Source organism: Suillus paluster (assembly GCF_016628075.1).
Source record: "Suillus paluster strain FC165 chromosome Unknown EDB91scaffold_63, whole genome shotgun sequence".
NCBI classification, from domain to species: Eukaryota; Fungi; Basidiomycota; class Agaricomycetes; order Boletales; family Suillaceae; genus Suillus; species Suillus paluster.
This window is the reverse complement of record NW_024537623.1, coordinates 176954-194196: the sequence shown is the minus strand read 5'-3', so window position 1 is coordinate 194196 and position 17243 is coordinate 176954. Positions and strand designations below refer to the sequence as shown.

General features: G+C 48.5%; 6 protein-coding genes and 2 non-coding genes across 8 annotated transcripts; 4 read left to right on the top strand and 4 right to left on the bottom strand.

The window, feature by feature from the left end:
* Window positions 1-653: 653 nt before the first annotated feature.
* Window positions 654-3381, top strand: EDB91DRAFT_722383 (plasma-membrane choline transporter-domain-containing protein). Its single transcript, XM_041328201.1, has 18 exons — window positions 654-1039; window positions 1088-1203; window positions 1258-1389; window positions 1437-1474; window positions 1522-1699; window positions 1753-1779; window positions 1832-1860; window positions 1912-2046; window positions 2101-2138; window positions 2189-2336; window positions 2394-2489; window positions 2539-2601; window positions 2651-2689; window positions 2738-2803; window positions 2859-2939; window positions 2990-3032; window positions 3085-3145; window positions 3193-3381. The coding sequence occupies exons 1-18, from the start codon at window positions 803-805 to the stop codon at window positions 3241-3243; spliced, it is 1578 nt and encodes a 525-aa protein (XP_041173554.1). The 5' UTR covers window positions 654-802; the 3' UTR covers window positions 3244-3381.
* A 1447-nt stretch (window positions 3382-4828) lies between these two features.
* On the bottom strand, window positions 4829-4910 carry EDB91DRAFT_t98. Its single transcript has one exon. It is a non-coding gene; the product is annotated as a tRNA-His (tRNA).
* Window positions 4911-5262: 352 nt separating this feature from the next.
* EDB91DRAFT_1154371 (uncharacterized protein) lies at window positions 5263-6372 on the top strand. Its single transcript, XM_041319549.1, has 6 exons — window positions 5263-5376; window positions 5422-5461; window positions 5518-5594; window positions 5623-5856; window positions 5910-5993; window positions 6050-6372. Exons 1-6 carry the CDS (start codon window positions 5319-5321, stop codon window positions 6190-6192), a joined length of 636 nt encoding a protein of 211 aa, XP_041173553.1. The 5' UTR covers window positions 5263-5318; the 3' UTR covers window positions 6193-6372.
* On the bottom strand, window positions 6373-8627 carry EDB91DRAFT_1154364 (uncharacterized protein). The gene is made up of 10 exons (XM_041319548.1): window positions 8474-8627; window positions 8335-8421; window positions 8236-8277; window positions 8152-8179; window positions 7926-8087; window positions 7789-7873; window positions 7647-7734; window positions 7539-7593; window positions 7154-7471; window positions 6373-7105 (listed from the first exon to the last, which is right to left on the bottom strand). Exons 1-10 carry the CDS (start codon window positions 8515-8517, stop codon window positions 6422-6424), a joined length of 1593 nt encoding a protein of 530 aa, XP_041173552.1. The 5' UTR covers window positions 8518-8627; the 3' UTR covers window positions 6373-6421.
* A 97-nt stretch (window positions 8628-8724) lies between these two features.
* On the top strand, window positions 8725-12843 carry EDB91DRAFT_1058753 (armadillo-type protein; the record flags this gene model as incomplete). Its single annotated transcript, XM_041314183.1, has 9 exons — window positions 8725-9429; window positions 9481-10220; window positions 10271-10505; window positions 10557-11421; window positions 11472-11588; window positions 11636-12012; window positions 12064-12271; window positions 12323-12678; window positions 12730-12843. The coding sequence occupies 9 exons, from the start codon at window positions 8725-8727 to the stop codon at window positions 12841-12843; spliced, it is 3717 nt and encodes a 1238-aa protein (XP_041173551.1).
* A 49-nt stretch (window positions 12844-12892) lies between these two features.
* On the bottom strand, window positions 12893-14092 carry EDB91DRAFT_722223 (proteasome assembly chaperone 2). Its single transcript, XM_041328200.1, has 5 exons — window positions 13888-14092; window positions 13670-13826; window positions 13556-13614; window positions 13387-13502; window positions 12893-13324 (listed from the first exon to the last, which is right to left on the bottom strand). Exons 1-5 carry the CDS (start codon window positions 13942-13944, stop codon window positions 12943-12945), a joined length of 771 nt encoding a protein of 256 aa, XP_041173550.1. The 5' UTR covers window positions 13945-14092; the 3' UTR covers window positions 12893-12942.
* A 150-nt stretch (window positions 14093-14242) lies between these two features.
* On the top strand, window positions 14243-14326 carry EDB91DRAFT_t99. The gene has a single exon. It is a non-coding gene; the product is annotated as a tRNA-Asp (tRNA).
* Window positions 14327-14435: 109 nt separating this feature from the next.
* EDB91DRAFT_1085056 (uncharacterized protein) lies at window positions 14436-15779 on the bottom strand (the record flags this gene model as incomplete). Its single annotated transcript, XM_041315844.1, has 5 exons — window positions 14436-14789; window positions 15019-15186; window positions 15246-15380; window positions 15466-15716; window positions 15743-15779. The coding sequence occupies 5 exons, from the start codon at window positions 15777-15779 to the stop codon at window positions 14436-14438; spliced, it is 945 nt and encodes a 314-aa protein (XP_041173549.1).
* Window positions 15780-17243: the final 1464 nt, after the last annotated feature.

Sequence of the window (17243 nt, the reverse complement as noted above, 5' to 3'; positions counted from 1 at the left end):
TGTCGGATGATATCGATGAGACAATGCTATTTATGCATTCCATGCTACTTCTGGGAAGGAAAGAACGCACCAACGTCAAGAAACTTCCCATGAACTCTGTTACCTCTGTAGTGGTACACCCCGGGGCCGCATCCCGTGTGGCCTTGGAATCCTAATTCGCTCATGTCTTTGTGGTTATCAACCACTTAGGTGGTACTCAGATAGCTTCGGAGCTTTGTGATTATGGTGTATAGACTGGTCACATGTGTTGCGTTATATCACGGTCGATCCAGGAAAAATCACATCATCGATAGAGTCCCGTGCGCAATGCGGAGAGGGTATCGATTCATATCTTGCCAATATTGGAGCAGAAGCCCAGTAGTTATCGCTTTTCCTGGGCCCCGAGTTGAGTATTCTCGCGCGAAGAGAGTTGAATCTCACTTATGTGCCTTTGCTCGATTACCCTACTGGGGTGTGCTTCGTGCATGTCATAAAGGGGATGCTTTCAACAGACTCGGCTTTTAGTTGCTTTTAGCTTTGTGTCTGCTCTGCTGCGGGTGCTCGGTAACAACGCCAAACCCATCTCCCTTGTAGTCCACTGGAAGATCCTAGAAGGCAGTCGGGCTCTCCATAGTCCTGCGTATGAAGTTGTTAGCCCACGACAAGTGTGCATCCACACGAAGAATAGTCGGATTCCAAATCTGGAGATATGATCGACGCAGTCCGTTTTCAAATTCGGCTCCTCCTTTGGCCTCGAGGGGTTCGCGCGGACTTACGAGGAATTCACTCCTGGAACTTACTCACTTTCTCGTTATTTTAGAACATGGCCGATTGGAACAAGGATCAATGGGGAGTCCAACAGGGACAGGGGTATCCGCCGTTCTATGTAAATGGCGGAGAGCCGAAGCCAGGACACTCTCAACCATACGCACAACCAATCACTCAGCCACAGTACGATCTACAAGCATTTGGAAACCAAAAATCACCGTTCGAGGACGGTCGGTTTCAGCCGAAGAAGCGGGTCAACGATATTTTCTTTCTGATATTTTTCATTCTACAGGTCAGTCCACGTTATTTTCGTGGCGCCCTCCTTCTAACGCCGTGGTAGTTCGTGGGGTTGGTCGTTATTTCAGGGATTGCCCTCCCAGAATACGTGTCTGATAACGGGCTTGGAGGTGGCGTAGGCAATGGCTCTCAGGTTGGCTCATCGGTGACTCTCAATCGGTGTGTTGGTTACAGTCATCCATTGGTATATACAACTGATGTTGACTGCGTCAGACATACCGCCTATCTTCTGCTGTTTGTCACTGCAGCAGGTCTTGTTCTGTCTGTGGCCTACCTCATGCTCGCACGCCTTTTCACACGAGCCTTGATGCACATCACTCTCATTTTGTCTATAATACTCAACATGTAAGCCCAACGGCTCAAATCCAGTGTTGTGCTGATCGTCAATCTAGTGGCATTTGCATCTATTATTGGACTACTGGCTACTATTGTGAGTGATATGAACGTTGTCTACTCCTTTATTAACCACGAGACCAGCCGGTGCCATCATCTTCACTATCATTGCTCTATTCTCGATATTTGCCTATTTCGGTTTCAGGTCCCGCGTTCCACTGGCATCCCTTCTCCTGCAAGTAGTGATGGATGTCTCCAAGCATCACAAGAGCGTCTATGTTGTTTCCTTCATTGCCTTGACTTTCCAAGCTGCTTTAAGTGTGTACGTTGCGGTCATATCCCTCGAAGAATTTATTTATTTATATACTATTGTAGGTGGTTCTCCTACGCGGTGATTGCGATGCAAGTGCTTCAGTTTGCTGAGAAACCTCCAGCTTCTCTAACTCATTTATAGATATACGAAATGGACACCTGGAAATCCAAGTAAGTTAGCATTCTACCAGTAAATCTAATACAGTTCGAACAATAACGCAGGTTGCGGCAATGGGACGTCTTGTTCTGGAAGCACCGTGGCAGGCTTGATATCCTATGCAGTATTCTCATACCTCTGGACATCTCGAGTCATTGGTAACATCGCCTTAGCTACTCTCGCTGGCGGAGCGTACGGAAGTGAGCTGAGTCGGACGACTCAATTAATTTCATTATCTAATATGCATACTACAGGTTGGTATTACTTCGGACCTCGAGATCAAGGACAGATGGTAGTGTTCTGCTCCATGCGTCCTCGGTTATGCTTACACATTGATTGTAGCCGAAGCATCCAACCCTCAGCGCTTTTGGACGTGCTTCAACACTCTCTCTTGGGTCGATAGCATTTGGATCCCTTATTGTCACTGTTCTGGATGTAATTCGCCTTATACTGAATGCTGCAAGGAACAATGCAAATGCGCAAGGAAGTTGTGAGTATTAATCTGGATCTTCCCCTATATCAACACCAGACGACGACCTTTGACCAGTCGTAGAGGCGTGTCTTGCATGCTGCGCACAGTTCTTCGTTGGATGTATCGAAGGATTAGTAAAGTACTTTAACAGATATGCCTACATTGAGATCGGTAAGCTACCTCAGTTCATCCAGTTATACCAGTAACTCGATTTTATCAGCGCTCTATGGAAAGCCCTATATTAAAGCAGCAAAAGACACTTGGGCCATGTTCAAGGATCGTGGTATGCTCCGCCATTGAGTTACGTCCCGTAAGCTCTCTCAATATTCTAGGCATCGATGCGCTCGTCAACGATTCTTTGGTCGGGATGAGTGGGTCACTGGTTGTGGATACTGACGCCTTCTAATGATGTTCGGCAGCTTTGACGTGGGGCGCCTATATCGTTGCGCTTCTTTGCTCACTTTTTGGGTATCTATACCTGCGCCGTACGCACCGAAATATCGCGTTTGACGATTCTGTAACATTGAAACTCTTCCACAGTGACACACCCTGCCTACAATTCCGATGGGCAGTACACAGCACCGGTTGTCTTTTTTTCGTTCATCATTGGATTGCAATGTTGTGCGTACTTCTTTTTGGTTTCCTCCATAATCCTACATGATTATTTGTAGCATTGACAATGTCAACTGCCATTGAGGCTGGTGTGTCTACTATGTATGTGCAAACCTAATGTATGTGGTCGCTGGCTGATTCTCTCGCAAACCAGCTTCGTGGGTCTCGGAGAAGATCCGCAAGTATTAGCTACGCGCGCACCTGATTTATTTGGCGTGAGAGCTTCAATGTTGTCGCACATCTTTGCCTGACCAGCTTGCAGCTTATTGCTCGTACCTATCCTCGTGTAGTTCAAGGGGTACCGAGGGTCTGATCCCCTTGGTGCGCCTTTGTCTGGATATCGTATGTCGACGTGAAAACATGTTCTTGTACAGGGAAAGCCTCAAGTATGAGCATGAAGGCCAGAGCCTGGCAGATAGGAAGTTGACCACGGTTACAGTGAATCGAACTACAGATGTGTCATACGGCTGTGTCAGTCACTGGTCTGAGATGAAAGGAGTGGTGGTAAACATAAAAGTCATGAACATTCCTTCACGGCGTAAACTTGTTGTGACCATAACAATGGCGAACTTGACGTGCGGGCAATGGGCTAATGTGTCAAACACGTGTACCCAGGGGAGATCGTTAGCTGCGCCTTGCAGCCATTGGACTCATCAGACCCGGAAAGTTGGTTTTACTGATTTATGTGATTATTACTTACCCCAATTCGGTCAACAGGTAGGTATGATCAGGCCCGCGTTGCACGTCAGCCATGTTCCGCATAAACTGTCACCAGCGTTCTGAAATTAGTTTTTAGTTGCTACGATCTGATCACTGATCGGTGCACACTGCATAAGCGCACTTACGCAAGGAAGTGTAATAGAAGCACAGGTACCATCGTACACGGCCATGCATATTCACTATTCGCTCAACTTGTGCAATGTGTCCTCTGTTCCATGCAAGCTGTCAGATCATCTGATATTCCTTCAGGAATGTACGGCACCTAACCCGTCTGCACTTCAGCCGGAACATGAGCAAAGTGCAGTATAAGAGGTCTCAGCTCATCGCTGCAGGGTGCCATCCCCATTTTCTTTGAAAGCCCTTCACTCTTTCAAACTACTATCATCACAAGAGCTAAAGTAGATCTATACGGATTATATCGAATCCAGAACGTCGGCTACCCGAACCAAAAGATAGGACATTTGTTACCATGATATCATCGTCATCGGCCGCCACGAGGATACACCTGATCCACACATCGAGGTAGGTTCTTGAAAAGGTGGCGCATCGCACCACCATTCAGTTCTCATCGTCACTGCAGTGGAACATCAAGGCCACCAGCATAGATGGCTACAGAAAAATTATTATCGAATCCGGCTCCGGCTCCCGCTTCATCCGAGTCGGAGTTCCCCTCTTATTGCCAACTTCACCAAAGGCCGAGAAAGTGATGTGCAATGGCCAACCCTATGAATGGGATGTATCGTACCGCGAGGTCGGCAGGTGGATGTGAGTATGACACAATGAGTGTTTTGAAATTGCGCGAGTGTCACTTTGAAAATTGAGATTAGTGCTACTCACTTGAGGCCAGGGTCGGTGTTCCACTCGTCGCATTGAAGTACATTTCAAGTTCAACCCACCGTAACACCGAACCAGGGATGCTCGTGGATACTGCATAATCCACGGACAAGGCACCTCGCAACTGTACATGTCGGCTGCCACATAACAACTTGAAGCTGTCATCGATGTCATCCGTGGGGTATGACGTGGGGTGAGAACAGCATGTACGTATTGTTTTTGCGCGGCGAAACTGAGGAATACCATGGAATATACTTGCTGCACATCGGCAGAGTCATATGAAAAGAAGTAAAAATGAGAACGGCAGGACCATCACTACAAGACTTTGAGCAAGAAAAAACACATGTCCCAGGGAGGATTCGAACTTCCGGCTTCGCAGATTGGTTCAGCCACAATGCGATGATTTAACCACTAATCGACAAGGACGCTAGGCAGCAGTTGGAATTTGCCATCAATCATTCAATGAATTCGGTCAAGACTAGTGACAAGAGGAACGGATCTCGAGGAAGTGGCGTATCGATATCCAGACACTTATTGACGTGGCAAAATGGCTAGGAAATTGCGCAGTTGGACAATGGGCAGGGTTGGCATTGCCTTCCATGGCCTTCTCTCGCTAGAGGCTTGTTGAGACATTTGCGCGAATGGTTGAAGATATCGATTCGCATATATTGATATCATGATATGCAGATGCCTTCATCGATGTCATCAGATACCGTAATTAATATTAGAATCATTTACATAATAGAAATTTGGCAGAAAAGTGGAGCGTCAGGAATATTTATTAACTTGCCCACTCAGCATTGACAACGTTCCACTTTCAAACGCTCTGCTGCAATGAGGAAGACGTCGTACGCGGCGACCTTCGTAGCTGTTATTATTATTCCTTGTCATCGTAAGTTCGTTCATCAAGTCACTATATCCAAGGCAACTCATCCAGGGGTTTCCCAGAACATATTGTCTGCCCGTCTCCCGGACTGGTTCGCCAGAGAACGTTTTAACCACCAAATGCCAGCCTAACATATTGCATTTGAAGGCTTATTGCTAAATATGACATCATGAACGTCCAAGTCACTGTTCGCTATGGGTTGATGGAACGATGCGAGCGTTCCTGTCATCAGCATCCCTGGCCCCAACAAAGGTGGACATCTGGAGTACACCGACTATGAATGCCGTCCGTTTCCGCTTAGCGTGAAGGATAAATGTGATGGCGAAAACCGCATGTTCTGTGCTCTGTGGACCTCAGCTCAATACTTCACCGAGCTTGGCATCGGTTTTGCAGCGATGGGTCTGGTGGCGTTGCTCATTGGCGTAAGCACGCACTCCAGGAGGAGAAGGGTTTGGAGAGCTGTGGCTGGACTAGTTATACTACATGGTAAGTCTAGTCTCAAAACATACGTCACCACAAGGCATCATCGCATTCCGCAGCTGTGTTTCAACTTGTAACGTTTATCCTTGTCACCGAGCTATACCGCAAGGAGCGTTTCCCAGCCTTTGAACACGCCAGACCCGGTCAGTTCTTGCTCCGCTTTCTTGTGTTGTTGGCTGTTTCTGATCATATTTCAAAGGTGTTGGCTACGTCTTAAACGCCGTTTCTTGGGTGTCTGGTTTTGCCGTGGGGGCTGGCGTCATTGTAACTGGTGTAGCTGCAGACCGCGGCCATAAGTGGGCTGCTGGCAACAGAGCATACCGACCCATTGAAGGTTGCTGAAATATAGTGTAGATACAAAATTCATTTTCTCTCCGCGAGTCACGCTTGGAATATGACAGGGCTCCGTTTCAATCCTGCTTGTACCATATCTTAGATACCCTTACACTTACTGTATGCGCGGTTTTTTCAACTTTGTGGACATTCAAATATTCACCTCACACGTATTCGTCAAGACATGGTTGTTTGCGAGATGTGTGCAAATTATATATGGATCATCAGATACGACGTCTCACAGCCCCTCTTCTGGATAATCTACCTGGTCATATAGCCTCAGCGTCTCATTCCAGTCCCTCTTCCGCCGCCTCCTAACAGAGAAGTACTTCGCTCCGCTGTCCCAGGTGCTTCTTACGCGACCCTTCTGCTTACCCCCACTCTTAACGAAAAACTTCTCGGGATCATTCGGCAACCCCAAAGTCCCCACAGCAAGATCCATCAATCGCGCATGCAGGTCGCGCCGTGTCAGTCGTATCTCGTCCAGCGTCTCCTTCCCAACACATAGTAGCCTTGCCAATGCCATAAAGGCGCGGAATGCCGATACCGCGTCTTCCATCCATCTCAGGGTCATCCACATCATAGCAGGGACGATGAATGTTGTGATTGCGGCAGAAGGAAGCGTAAACAGAATGCAAGCAGCCCAAACGGATAGACCTGAGAAAAGCCCGTAGACAAGCTTATATTGTGCAATTTCGTCCCAGGTGTCCCAGACCGGCCCGGTTCTCTTGAAATTACGGACGGCGATGAATGTGGTGATGAAGACGGGCGTCCAGAGAACCAGCCCTGGGAGAGAGATGGTAAAGAGACATATGAACCACGTCAGTCGAATAACCATCCGCATTATAATCGTTCGCAACGAGAGGGGGTGTGTGATGCGATCGTCCTTGATACCCCAGTGAACAAGCCGGTCTTGATACGTCTGATGGTGGGTCAGAAAAGTGGTACACCCGTTAAAAAGCTCTATTACCTTGAGATCATGACGCAGTTGGTTGAGCTCAGCGTCCTCCCTGGTGAAGTCAATAGAATGATCTTCAGCGCTACGCATGCTCTTTTGCGTCTCGTCGGAAGCCTTGAAGGCCTCAACAAACGTTCTTGTGATTCGTACATAATCTCCCAGGCTCATACGGGTCCCTAGAGGTGCGTAGATGCGTGTCGCCATCTTTGCAGACCTCACAAATTCCCAAGATGGCGAGTCAATTGTCCGGGAACTAATTTGTTGTTGCATCCGTGCAGTCAAAGCCCGAATTTCGTCATACTGTACGGGTACGAGGAGTTCTGGATTGTCCTGAAGCACAGGAATTGAATGAAATGCTTTATAGAAATATAATTTTGCCCGCACCTTGGGAGTGAACTGTCATTGGGGGATTGAATGTTACTAGAACATCTGACCTGAAATATTGTCGATGCCTACAATTTCGCGCGATCAGCAACTATGTAGAACGATCAGACTAACTGTTTACATGTAAGTGACTGAGCACGTCAGAATGGACACGGAAAAGTCTGGATCATCACGATTACGGCTCAGGACGTCCGAAACAATGCGAGCCACTACATATAAGATAGGTGAAGCAAACATTAGCAGATACTGATAAGTCGACAAACCTCCTGTCTTCAAGGGGGCTATAGTGGGGTGATAGCGACTTGCCCCCTCCGGAAATAAGCAAACTGCGTCTCCAAGTTCCAGTGCCTGTTAGATTGAATTCAACTTTCAGGACTCCTGTGTATAGGATGCATCTTACATCCATTAATTTATCCATCACTTGAGTGTTATCAACTTCATTGTTATTAAAATCTTTGCGCCGCTTAATGGGCACAGTGCCTGCGGATTCAATCAGCCAACTGGTAAATGTCCGATGGCCGAACTGAGTGGATTTTGCCGTGAGCCGTAGCATATTACGCGTCTACATGGCAATGAGTCAAGTGGTATTTTAGTAACATGCCGGGGTGAAGGTCGTGGTTGCTTACTCTAGACGGCATGGAGGTCACCAAAAGGCTAAGATATACGGAGTGTGAGTTGACGCGCTCGCCCGAAGGCAGGTGTGGTCTCACAGTGCATCCGTCAGGGAATTGGAATGGTTGGCGCAGACAATGCTAGTGTCGCAAAACCAATTAGTCGGTCAATGGGGGACAAACAGACAGAGAACGGACCATGGTTGCCCAGTCTTCGGTATAAGATCAGCATTCTCGACAACAATGGTTCCATAGAATATCTTGAGCACAAACTGGAAGAGCAACCTGACGTCATTCCAATTAAATTGTGTTGGCCTTGGTAGGTCGCTGCCCTCACCGAACGAAGATGTAAGACCAGGACGTAGTAGAACCCTTGGGCATATTTATACGAGTCTCGTCGTGATAGTCGTGTACATAAGCCGTGGGTTATGCGGATCGGGAGGATTGAGAAAAGAAAGGGTTGAATAACTTAGTAAGTATGTACTTTTGACATAGTCTTGGGTATTATATAATCAAAATTTTGATCAATGCCGCATGTCAAGCTTTAGCACGATCGGGTCAGTTGCAAGTGATCTTCAGGCGATCGTCATGGAGGAGGCATTGGCCAAAATACGGCCTCATACGACCTCAAATCTTGCCCACCAGAAAGCGCCAGCAAACTTACTTCAGGCTTTAGAATCCACGTTTCAGGAAAAGCATGCGGACAGGACACCTACGGCTTATTTTGCTGCATTGATCACAACTCTCGATGGAAGCATTCAAAAGAAGGAGACTTCACTTGGAGATGGAGATGTTCTACCCGCAGAACTTTATCTCCTTGCTCTAGTGGCTCCTTTCGTCCCCCCACCAGTTATCCAGACCAACCTCAATACACTTCTCTCCCTGACCGCACCACTTTTTCCTGCCTTGATGGCACATGCACCTCCACTGAGGTCACAGCTCACTTTGTACAATGCCGTATTCAGAGCCCTTGACAAATCGCAACTGGATGTTTCTACAGTCCGCCAATCATTTGCATCTATACTGCAATTATGTCTGGATCCGCGACCAAAAGTGCGCAAGAAAGCAGCTGACATCGTGAAAGATGTTCTTTCCTTCCCACCGAGTCCATTAGTGCGGCATCCGTATGCTCAGCGGGTTGCTGAGTGGGCTCATATTGCGCTTCAGCAAGCAAGCTCCGGCGCCCTACCGAAATCAAAATCATCTGGGAAAGGGTCCGATACGTCAGCTGCAGAAACAGCTATCCATCTCCTTGCATTCTTGCGCCCTGTACTTCCAAATCTTCCCATTGATGTATGTCTAATACCCTTTGCTCTCCGTATGCTAACCCAAATAATCGCAAAGGCCATTCCACCGATTACCACTACACTCTTGACCCTTCCACGATTAGGAAACCCGTACCTCTCCCAAGCTGCATACTCGATTCTTTCTGATCTTTTTACCGCATCTACTACGACCGGCACTGCCAGTGCAATAGAACAAATTCCGGCTGTTTTAAATGCTGTCCTGGAATCCCCGCCAGCAAAATCCGATAATTCCATCTCTCCATCTTGGATTCGTGTTCTCGGAGACGCTATGTTTGCCTATCATGTTGCCGATGCATCGGCTTGTGTCGCTGAGTTTAATAAAGTGTGGAAAACGGTGTGGTCGTACTTCGAGACGAACCATCCACCAACCCGGAAGGCTGTTGCGGAGTCTTTGGCTTTACTGACACGGTGTATCACATCTTCTGCAGTGCAAACTTCTCTTGCCGACGGCGAGGCTGGCAAATCCCCTCTGCGAAGCATCATCTCACAAATAACGAAAGCCCTCGACTCCCTGGCCTTTGCATCCGCGATGCAGGAGCTGCTTTCGGTTATTTCAGCTCTGGTCTCAAATCTGGGCATTCGTGTAGAACCCGCAAAGTCTACCACTGCTGCAGAGGCTTTACTCATGCCTCTGTTGTCGAAGATCGCCGATCTGCGGGTCCAAAAAGGCTTTGAGCACAAGGAGGCTGCGGATGCTGTGCTCTCGACAGCTATGCGAGTAGTGGGTCCTGCTGTGCTTCTTGCAGCCATTCCTCTGAATTTAGAGCCGTCGGATCGGTAAGTCACTTTGAAATGGGGAAGAGACTGAAGCTGAATATATATTTTAGTCAAGCAGGCAAAGAACCACGCGCGTTCATTCTGCCTATGCTCAATCAACCACACCCATCGCTTCTTGGGCATTTTGTCTCATACTTCGTGCCCATGAGCGAGCGGATGTTCAATCTGCAGCAAAAGGCCGACAGCGAAGGAAGGCAATCAGAAGCGAAAGTGTGGAGTGTGCTTGTCGCTCAGATATGGACTGGATTTGCGGGCTATTGCCATGCACCTCCTGATATCAAAACAGTACGTGCGGCGCTCATATAGAAACTCTGATATTGATGTCTATCATTTTAGGCCCTCACGCCGGCATTCTCGCAACTTCTTTCTCAGCTACTTTACAGCCAGCCCGATCTTCGGCCAGCTGTACTAAGGGGCCTGAAAGCCTTGATAGAGTCTAACAAGAGTATTGCATCCCAGATCGACGCAGAAATCAGCGAGCCATCGAGATCTGACAACGCAATTACTCCCGAACAAGCTTCTGAGAACCTTGCTTTCCTCAAGACGCAAGTAGAGAGTTGGTTCGCCGTCTTCTTCAACGTCTTCGGTAGCGTGGACAGGGATAATCGTGGCATGGTGGGCGATGTCATCGGTGTTTGGGCTGGACTCGCGGAGAAGCAAGACATTGCAAAAGCCTATCGGAAGGTCGCCGATCTTTTCCGCCAAAGCCTCCAGCAATCGGACAATGGACACACCACTGCGATGACCCAAGACCTTCTGATCCTTCTCCTTCCCTTCCTTGAAGCGCAAGACGTTGCCACTCTGTTCTCGACGTGCCTCGCGCAGGAGGTGCTGTGTCACAAAGATAACGGCGTACAAAAGCGTGGTTACAAGATTCTAGCGAAGCTTCTGGAGAACGGCAAGGCAGAGGGAGATGCGCTACAGACTTTCCAACGTCTGGACGAGCTTTCTGATGGCCTTGCACCTGCTGCAAAGAAAGACCGATTCATCTTGCTTTCTCTGCTGATACTTCGGGTACCTAGCGAGTCTCTGCATATCATCCCTTCGCTTATCCCGGAAGCTGTATTGGGTACAAAGGAGCCATCAGAGAAGGCACGGTCAGCGGCTTTCGAGCTCATCGTTGCAATGGGTCAAAAAATGAGCCAGGGCGGTGTAGTGAAGAGGAGCATGGTCGACGGAATGGATGAGGATGGTGACGAAGGTAAATTATGGTTGCACTGCTAGTCTCAGCTATTGACATCTTTTTTTCAGCGCAAGCGAGCATTAATGAGTACATGACCATGGTTGCAGGAGGGCTGGCGGGCGCTTCGCCGCACATGATCAGTGCTACCGTCACAGCTGTCTCCCGTCTCGTTTTCGAGTTCAGAGGTATGTATGATGAAGTCGTGACTGTAACCATCTGACGATTTTGGCAGAATCCATCAATACACAAATGCAGACAGAGGTCTTCACGACTCTTCTCGTTTTCCTCTCCTCTGCCAACCGTGAAATCATCAAATCTACGCTCGGGTATATCAAGCTTGCGATTCATACATTGCCCATTGAAATGCTACGGCCGCATCTGAAGGAACTCGTCCCTGCACTACTCGCCTGGTCGCACGATCACAAGAACCACTTCAAGGCAAAGGTCCGCCACATCTTCGAGCGGATGATCAGAAGGTTCGGGTGGAATGATGTGTATCAAGCGGCGGGTGAGGATCAGGCCGCGAAGGTGTTGGTGAACATCAAGAAACGGAAGGAGAGAGCTAAAAGGAAGAAAGCTCGAGAGGAAGATGACGAAGAAGAGGGGGAGGTTGGTCTTCTTGAGCATCTACCATTTCCTGTCGCTCATAAAAACATTCAGGCGACAAAAGGGAAGGTTCCCACTGGCGATGCCTTTGAGGACGTGTTGTATGGCAGCGAAAGCGAGTTGGACGATAGCGACGAAGACGAGCAGGCACCTCGAGCCACGGCAGCACCGAAACGGAAGGGGGTTGAACAGGGCGTTCGTTTGCGGGTGGATGATGACGAACCAATGGACCTCTTGCAGGGTGCTGCGTCGCGATTAACCAGTGGGTGTTCTCATCATATGCTCGCAACCAACATTGTTTACCTTTTTACAGGTGCCCAAGCAAACCGACGCCGCAAACCGGGTCAAGATGCAGGTCGCTTTAAAACTGATACTGACACCGGAAAGATGGTTATCAATGAGGACGAGGAGTCTGACATTGAAATTAGCGCTCGGAAAGCTGCCAAGGACGTTGCTGGCAGTGCATATCGGGAGAGTATGACCTCAGTGGATGGCTTTACCCGCGGACCCAATGGACGTATCAAGTTCAACAAAGATACTAAAAAGAGGCGCCGCGAGAATGAGGACGAAGATGGAGATGTTGAGATGGCTGATGGTGCTGCCGCTGGTGCTTCAAAGAAGAACAAGAGGCGAAACGAGCCAAAATTAGGCCACGAGTTTAAGGCAAAGGTGGGTGGTCCACTGGCGTTTGTGTTAGTCGGGTCTTATGCTCTATCACAGAAAGCGGGTGGTGACGTCAAGAAAGGCGGTGTGGATCCGTATGCTTACCTGTCGTTGGCTCAAGCCTCCAAGAAAAAAGGCCGAAACCGTACCGGCATTGCTGGAAAACATTGATGTTCAGCGCAGACTATCAAAAAGAGCGTGTAGATTTGTTTTTGGATCATTGCTTGATTTTTGTTACCAACAACTGCACCAGACTGTAGAATACATTCGTCAACCGTACAATGTTTGATCGTGAGGGGTACCGAAAAGCCCATGACCCCAACTGCTAGGCTGCTTCCAGTTAGGAACCTCTATTTGCAACGCCTTGGATACTACAGCTGCCATGAGCTGGGCGTCCGCTCTGTTGTCTCCCTCCATGACATATTGCAACAAACATACAGTCGGGATTTGCCATGTCGAGGAAAGCGAGGAAAGAATTCGGCGAGATAGGCCTCCGCCGGGTATGAAAGGTATGGCTGTCCTTTCTGCATCGTTGTGTAGGAACTGGGAGACGGGTGAACTGTAGACGGGTATTGGCAAGGCTTTGAGGGCAGCCAACGGACCAGAAGTCAAATCAGGTGTCCCAGGGGGAACGATCTGACAGGTAGGTGTCCTATCATAGGCAGCGGAAAAACATCAGTTCGCAGCTCAGATGCCGAATCATTGCAACTCAACAGCATCTGACGATCAGTCCTGTTGGACATATCCACTCCCCCAATAATGAGGACAGCTGAAGTTCCTGAAGTCCGGATGAATTCCAACAGGGAGTCAACAAAATCCTGCTTCGAGAACTGGTGGGATGCGGGATCAGTATGGTAAAAGTCACGTCTGAGTGCTTCATTACCTTTAATGCGGGAGAGCGTTGCTGTATGACTGCAACATTAACGTCGTCACGGCCAAATACTAGCATCTTGAGTGATTAGCTGAAGCCTCGGGCAAATCATGCATGAAGACATACGCTCAAGCGGCGTTGTAACGCCAGGAAGATCATCTTCGCGAGCGCCAACGACAGGAACTAAATTTGTAGGGTCAAATATGCCTACGCGGTACAGGGATAGTGAAGTGATTAGGAGATCGGCTGCAAGCTGGGCGACGTTTGCGACAGAAACAACTGGCTGCCTTGGAGAGTTTGTCTTAGTTGCCCTCCTGCATTGATGCAGATATCGACATACGCACAACGATGAGGACTTTGCCCTTTGTACTGAACTGAGTAGTCGGGTGATAGAACGTCATGACCTGCGAGATTAGAAAGTCGGACTGGCTGGTACAGTGCCGCGCGTCGTTTTCTCGCAATATGTAGTACTCTCCACCCCTGTCAAGGACACCAATATTGCATGGAGAAGTACACGACTACACTTCTTCACGTTCAATTCATCCTACATTAACTACTGTTTCATTGTCTCTCTCCAATGCATAGACTCAGAGCAAGAATCTCATTCACAATAATAATCGTCTGTATGCATCACAGTTTGCAACAATTACATGCAAATTCTGTACCACCTTTATACTCGAGGGCTGGGCCTGTGACATGTCTCTGGTAGTATATCGGATAGTACACCCGCCTGTCATGGAAACTCGACCGCGGGAGAGCGGGGTTCGATTCCCCGCCAGAGAGACTTTTAATGTCGCTGAGGCTGCGTTTCTTTTTGCCAATTCTACGCCATTGTGGTGCCGGACTCCTTGTTCCATGCAATCCACTGGGCTTGCAATACATATTTCTTTCGTTATCCAATCACCAGTTCTTCTTCCTTAACCACATCATCTGCCCACGCGCAACTATCGGCGCCAACAACATATGTCCTACCAGGTCCTCCTTGTGGATGAGTGGATGGATTTTGCAAAGGACTGCCTTCGCAAGATACATAAATTAATTGACACCGAGTGAGAGTAATGCGAATTTGTGCAAAACCCGTTGGCTTTCCAGACTTAAATACGACTTTGCGATCTAAGAAAGAAAGGGCGTGCATGAACATGATCCCCAAAACATTAGGAGCCGGACGGCTAGTTACGGTAGGAGACTGGGTTACTGCATATGAGAGGAGAGGCCGAGCGTCGACGACCTCCGGATGAGGACAACCCTGTTGGGTGAGGACATGCAGATAAACGTCTCGAGCGCCGGGTACGACGGGTGGATGAATGATTATCCTGTGCACCTCTTGGGTGGGAGGATTGAACGCGCTGCAGGTATTATGCACACATAGACGAAGGGGGCGGCACGACGCAAGCGCGCAAGGCGGTCACAAAGGAAAGTCGAAAAAAGGAAAAGCTGTTAGCGAATGGATGATCGAGGCAAGGGATAAAACGCACCTGGTCCCATTCGTCATCACGACGACGCAGGTCTTTCCGATAGATTTGATCCAGAGTCTTCGCAATCTCTGCGTCATCTAGAATAGAGATGTCCCATGCCCCGTCGGGGAGAGGAATGGCTTGGTGCCATCCCCGCCATTGCTCATCCCGGCAGGCGAGCAACGCATACTAATAAAGAGAGTCGACGGAATTCCAGTAACGATGAAGCATTATGGCGCGCCAGAAACCTGCAAGCATCTCGACACGCTGGGCTGCCCAACTGCACTGTTTGGACGACGCGACTGCGCAAGGAACAGCTTGAGCGAAGTCGAAAGCGGTGAGACTATGGTCAGGAATGACCATAGCTGCAGCACGAACACTTGCTGTGTTAGAATGAAATCATGCATCTGCCACGTCGAGATCGCTATTAGTCCAGTAGTAAAGCTCGACATACTGATCTTCAATGACCTTTCTTAAGGCAGAATCGAAAATGAGGACGCTGTCTGTACCGTGCGAGGGGCGAGGACGGTTTGGAATGGGAATGTATTTGAGTGGGTTCTTCTTCCGTTCTTCCTCTAGAACAGCAGCTTCCTCGAGACCTTGGTCTTCCTCGAGTAGCCGCTGCCAATGTACCCTGCGGGTGTTATCGGTAACTACCCATATTTTTTGCAAAACTTCGATGTCGTTGGTGTTCTGATTCAGAAGTCGGGCGCGACTAGCTTGATGTCAAAGGCAAAGTCTGGACAGTATTCTAAACTCGGATCAGGAGCAAGCCTATTCATAGTGGAACTCGAAGAAGGTTGCTCGAGCAACAAACTAGTACTACAGGGAAGATTTTCGTCGAGCAATGGTTGCGAGCGCCAACAACGTTGACAGAGATCCAGGGCCCTTGCTCGTTTCGTATGATACTTAGATAGATTTCGTTGTGTCCGCGCCTCAACACAATATCTAAGGGTCCCAACTACATATATGTATTACTAGGCCTCAAGTGACACCTCAACTTAATCTTTGCTTCAGCTTCTCGACTATCTCTAACACCTTTATGCCAGCGAAGTGCTGAATTGCCCAATGTCATGTATTTAGGCTTCAGAAGCCACTGCACCTTGAGGCTTGAGTTGTAGCCTATCTGCAAGGATACATGTGGATTGGGAGTCCGGGCATCTTTCAATGAATTGCCCCCGGGGCCCCAAGACAACGTGGTCAGCAACTTGCACCCAATCGATCAGATTTCGTCAGAGATGTGCTTAAATGACGGTTCTGTGAGTGCATCATTCTGGAAGCCTCGATAGGATCAAGGTTTGACTTCAATGTCCGCTGCATCTCCTACTCCGCAGCCGCAAATGCGGACAGTGAAGAACTTGATGGAATGCGTGAACTGCGGAGATGGCGTTACCACTGCCAGTGTGAATGGGACGAGTAAAGGTAGTGCTGCGCGATATTGCGTCAAGGTATGTCAAATGCATCCAGACCTGCTGTGACTCTATCCCATAACCAGTCTGACTATACGCCAATTTGAGAGCCAAAGGCGACGCACGAGAAGGCTAGTAGTTCTGTGATAAGAGCTTCTCCGAGAGCGGAGATACAGGCAGGCTGCCTCAGGCAACGTGCTTAGTACTGCGGGGATGCGCAATACAATAATGTGCTCAAACCTTTCGATCTAGAAGTGAGGCAATGATCAGCGATGATCCATTTGTCGAACAACGAGGCTAGTGACTTGCCGTGGTTGAGGTCACCACATCAGCAAAAGCGGCTGAAATTTCGCTCAGTTTAAGTGTTAGAAATCAATTCAGTTCACCTGAGACTATACCAAACAGGGAATGTCAGGGATCGTAAAACGATAGTTTTTCGACGGGTCCAAACATTGATGCACCAGTGCACCGCTGAATAGGGTAATTAAAATTTACAACTCCGAATCTTGACGTCGTCCCGCTGTTGTCACTGGAGTCTGGACTCACCATTGAACTAGTACTTACTGAAGCCAGTACCATCATTCGAACAACTAACGTGCGTGCTTTAACGACAATTTGATCACCTTCTGTGATTCATGATCGTTTTAAAACATCAGGTAGAAAGTTCAGGTTTAACAGCCTCATCTTTGTTTATATCAGAGACAGATCCCGCAAGACGCCGGCTTCAAAGGGTGCGTATCAGCTGGGATCAGACCAATTGAACACATCCTGTGAAGCCTCGTGTTGGGAGAACTATACTCCTCATTTGGTTCATTGCTTATCGCGTTCATCTGTAGG

What these genes read in the sequence shown, in the direction of transcription:
- EDB91DRAFT_722223 (XM_041328200.1), bottom strand. Translation starts at nt 13,944, where the DNA reads ATGACGTTCTATCACCCGACTACTCAGTTCAGTACAAAGGGCAAAGTC. An exon ending in AACGCTCTCCCGCATTAAAG is followed by an intron (nt 13,503 to 13,555) that starts GTAATGAAGCAC and finishes GCATCCCACCAG; the next exon opens with TTCTCGAAGCAGGATTTTGT. An exon ending in AGGACTGATCGTCAGATGCT is followed by an intron (nt 13,325 to 13,386) that starts GTTGAGTTGCAA and finishes TGCCTATGATAG; the next exon opens with GACACCTACCTGTCAGATCG.
- EDB91DRAFT_722383 (XM_041328201.1), top strand. Translation starts at nt 803, where the DNA reads ATGGCCGATTGGAACAAGGATCAATGGGGAGTCCAACAGGGACAGGGG. An exon ending in TCATCGGTGACTCTCAATCG is followed by an intron (nt 1,204 to 1,257) that starts GTGTGTTGGTTA and finishes TGACTGCGTCAG; the next exon opens with ACATACCGCCTATCTTCTGC. An exon ending in GGCCATGTTCAAGGATCGTG is followed by an intron (nt 2,602 to 2,650) that starts GTATGCTCCGCC and finishes TCAATATTCTAG; the next exon opens with GCATCGATGCGCTCGTCAAC.
- EDB91DRAFT_1154364 (XM_041319548.1), bottom strand. Translation starts at nt 8,517, where the DNA reads ATGCCCAAGGGTTCTACTACGTCCTGGTCTTACATCTTCGTTCG. An exon ending in CCGAAGACTGGGCAACCATG is followed by an intron (nt 8,278 to 8,334) that starts GTCCGTTCTCTG and finishes TTGCGACACTAG; the next exon opens with CATTGTCTGCGCCAACCATT. An exon ending in ACGTGCTCAGTCACTTACAT is followed by an intron (nt 7,594 to 7,646) that starts GTAAACAGTTAG and finishes GCGAAATTGTAG; the next exon opens with GCATCGACAATATTTCAGGT.
- EDB91DRAFT_1154371 (XM_041319549.1), top strand. Translation starts at nt 5,319, where the DNA reads ATGAGGAAGACGTCGTACGCGGCGACCTTCGTAGCTGTTATTATTATT. An exon ending in GGAACGATGCGAGCGTTCCT is followed by an intron (nt 5,595 to 5,622) that starts GTCATCAGCATC and finishes GCCCCAACAAAG; the next exon opens with GTGGACATCTGGAGTACACC. An exon ending in CTTTGAACACGCCAGACCCG is followed by an intron (nt 5,994 to 6,049) that starts GTCAGTTCTTGC and finishes CATATTTCAAAG; the next exon opens with GTGTTGGCTACGTCTTAAAC.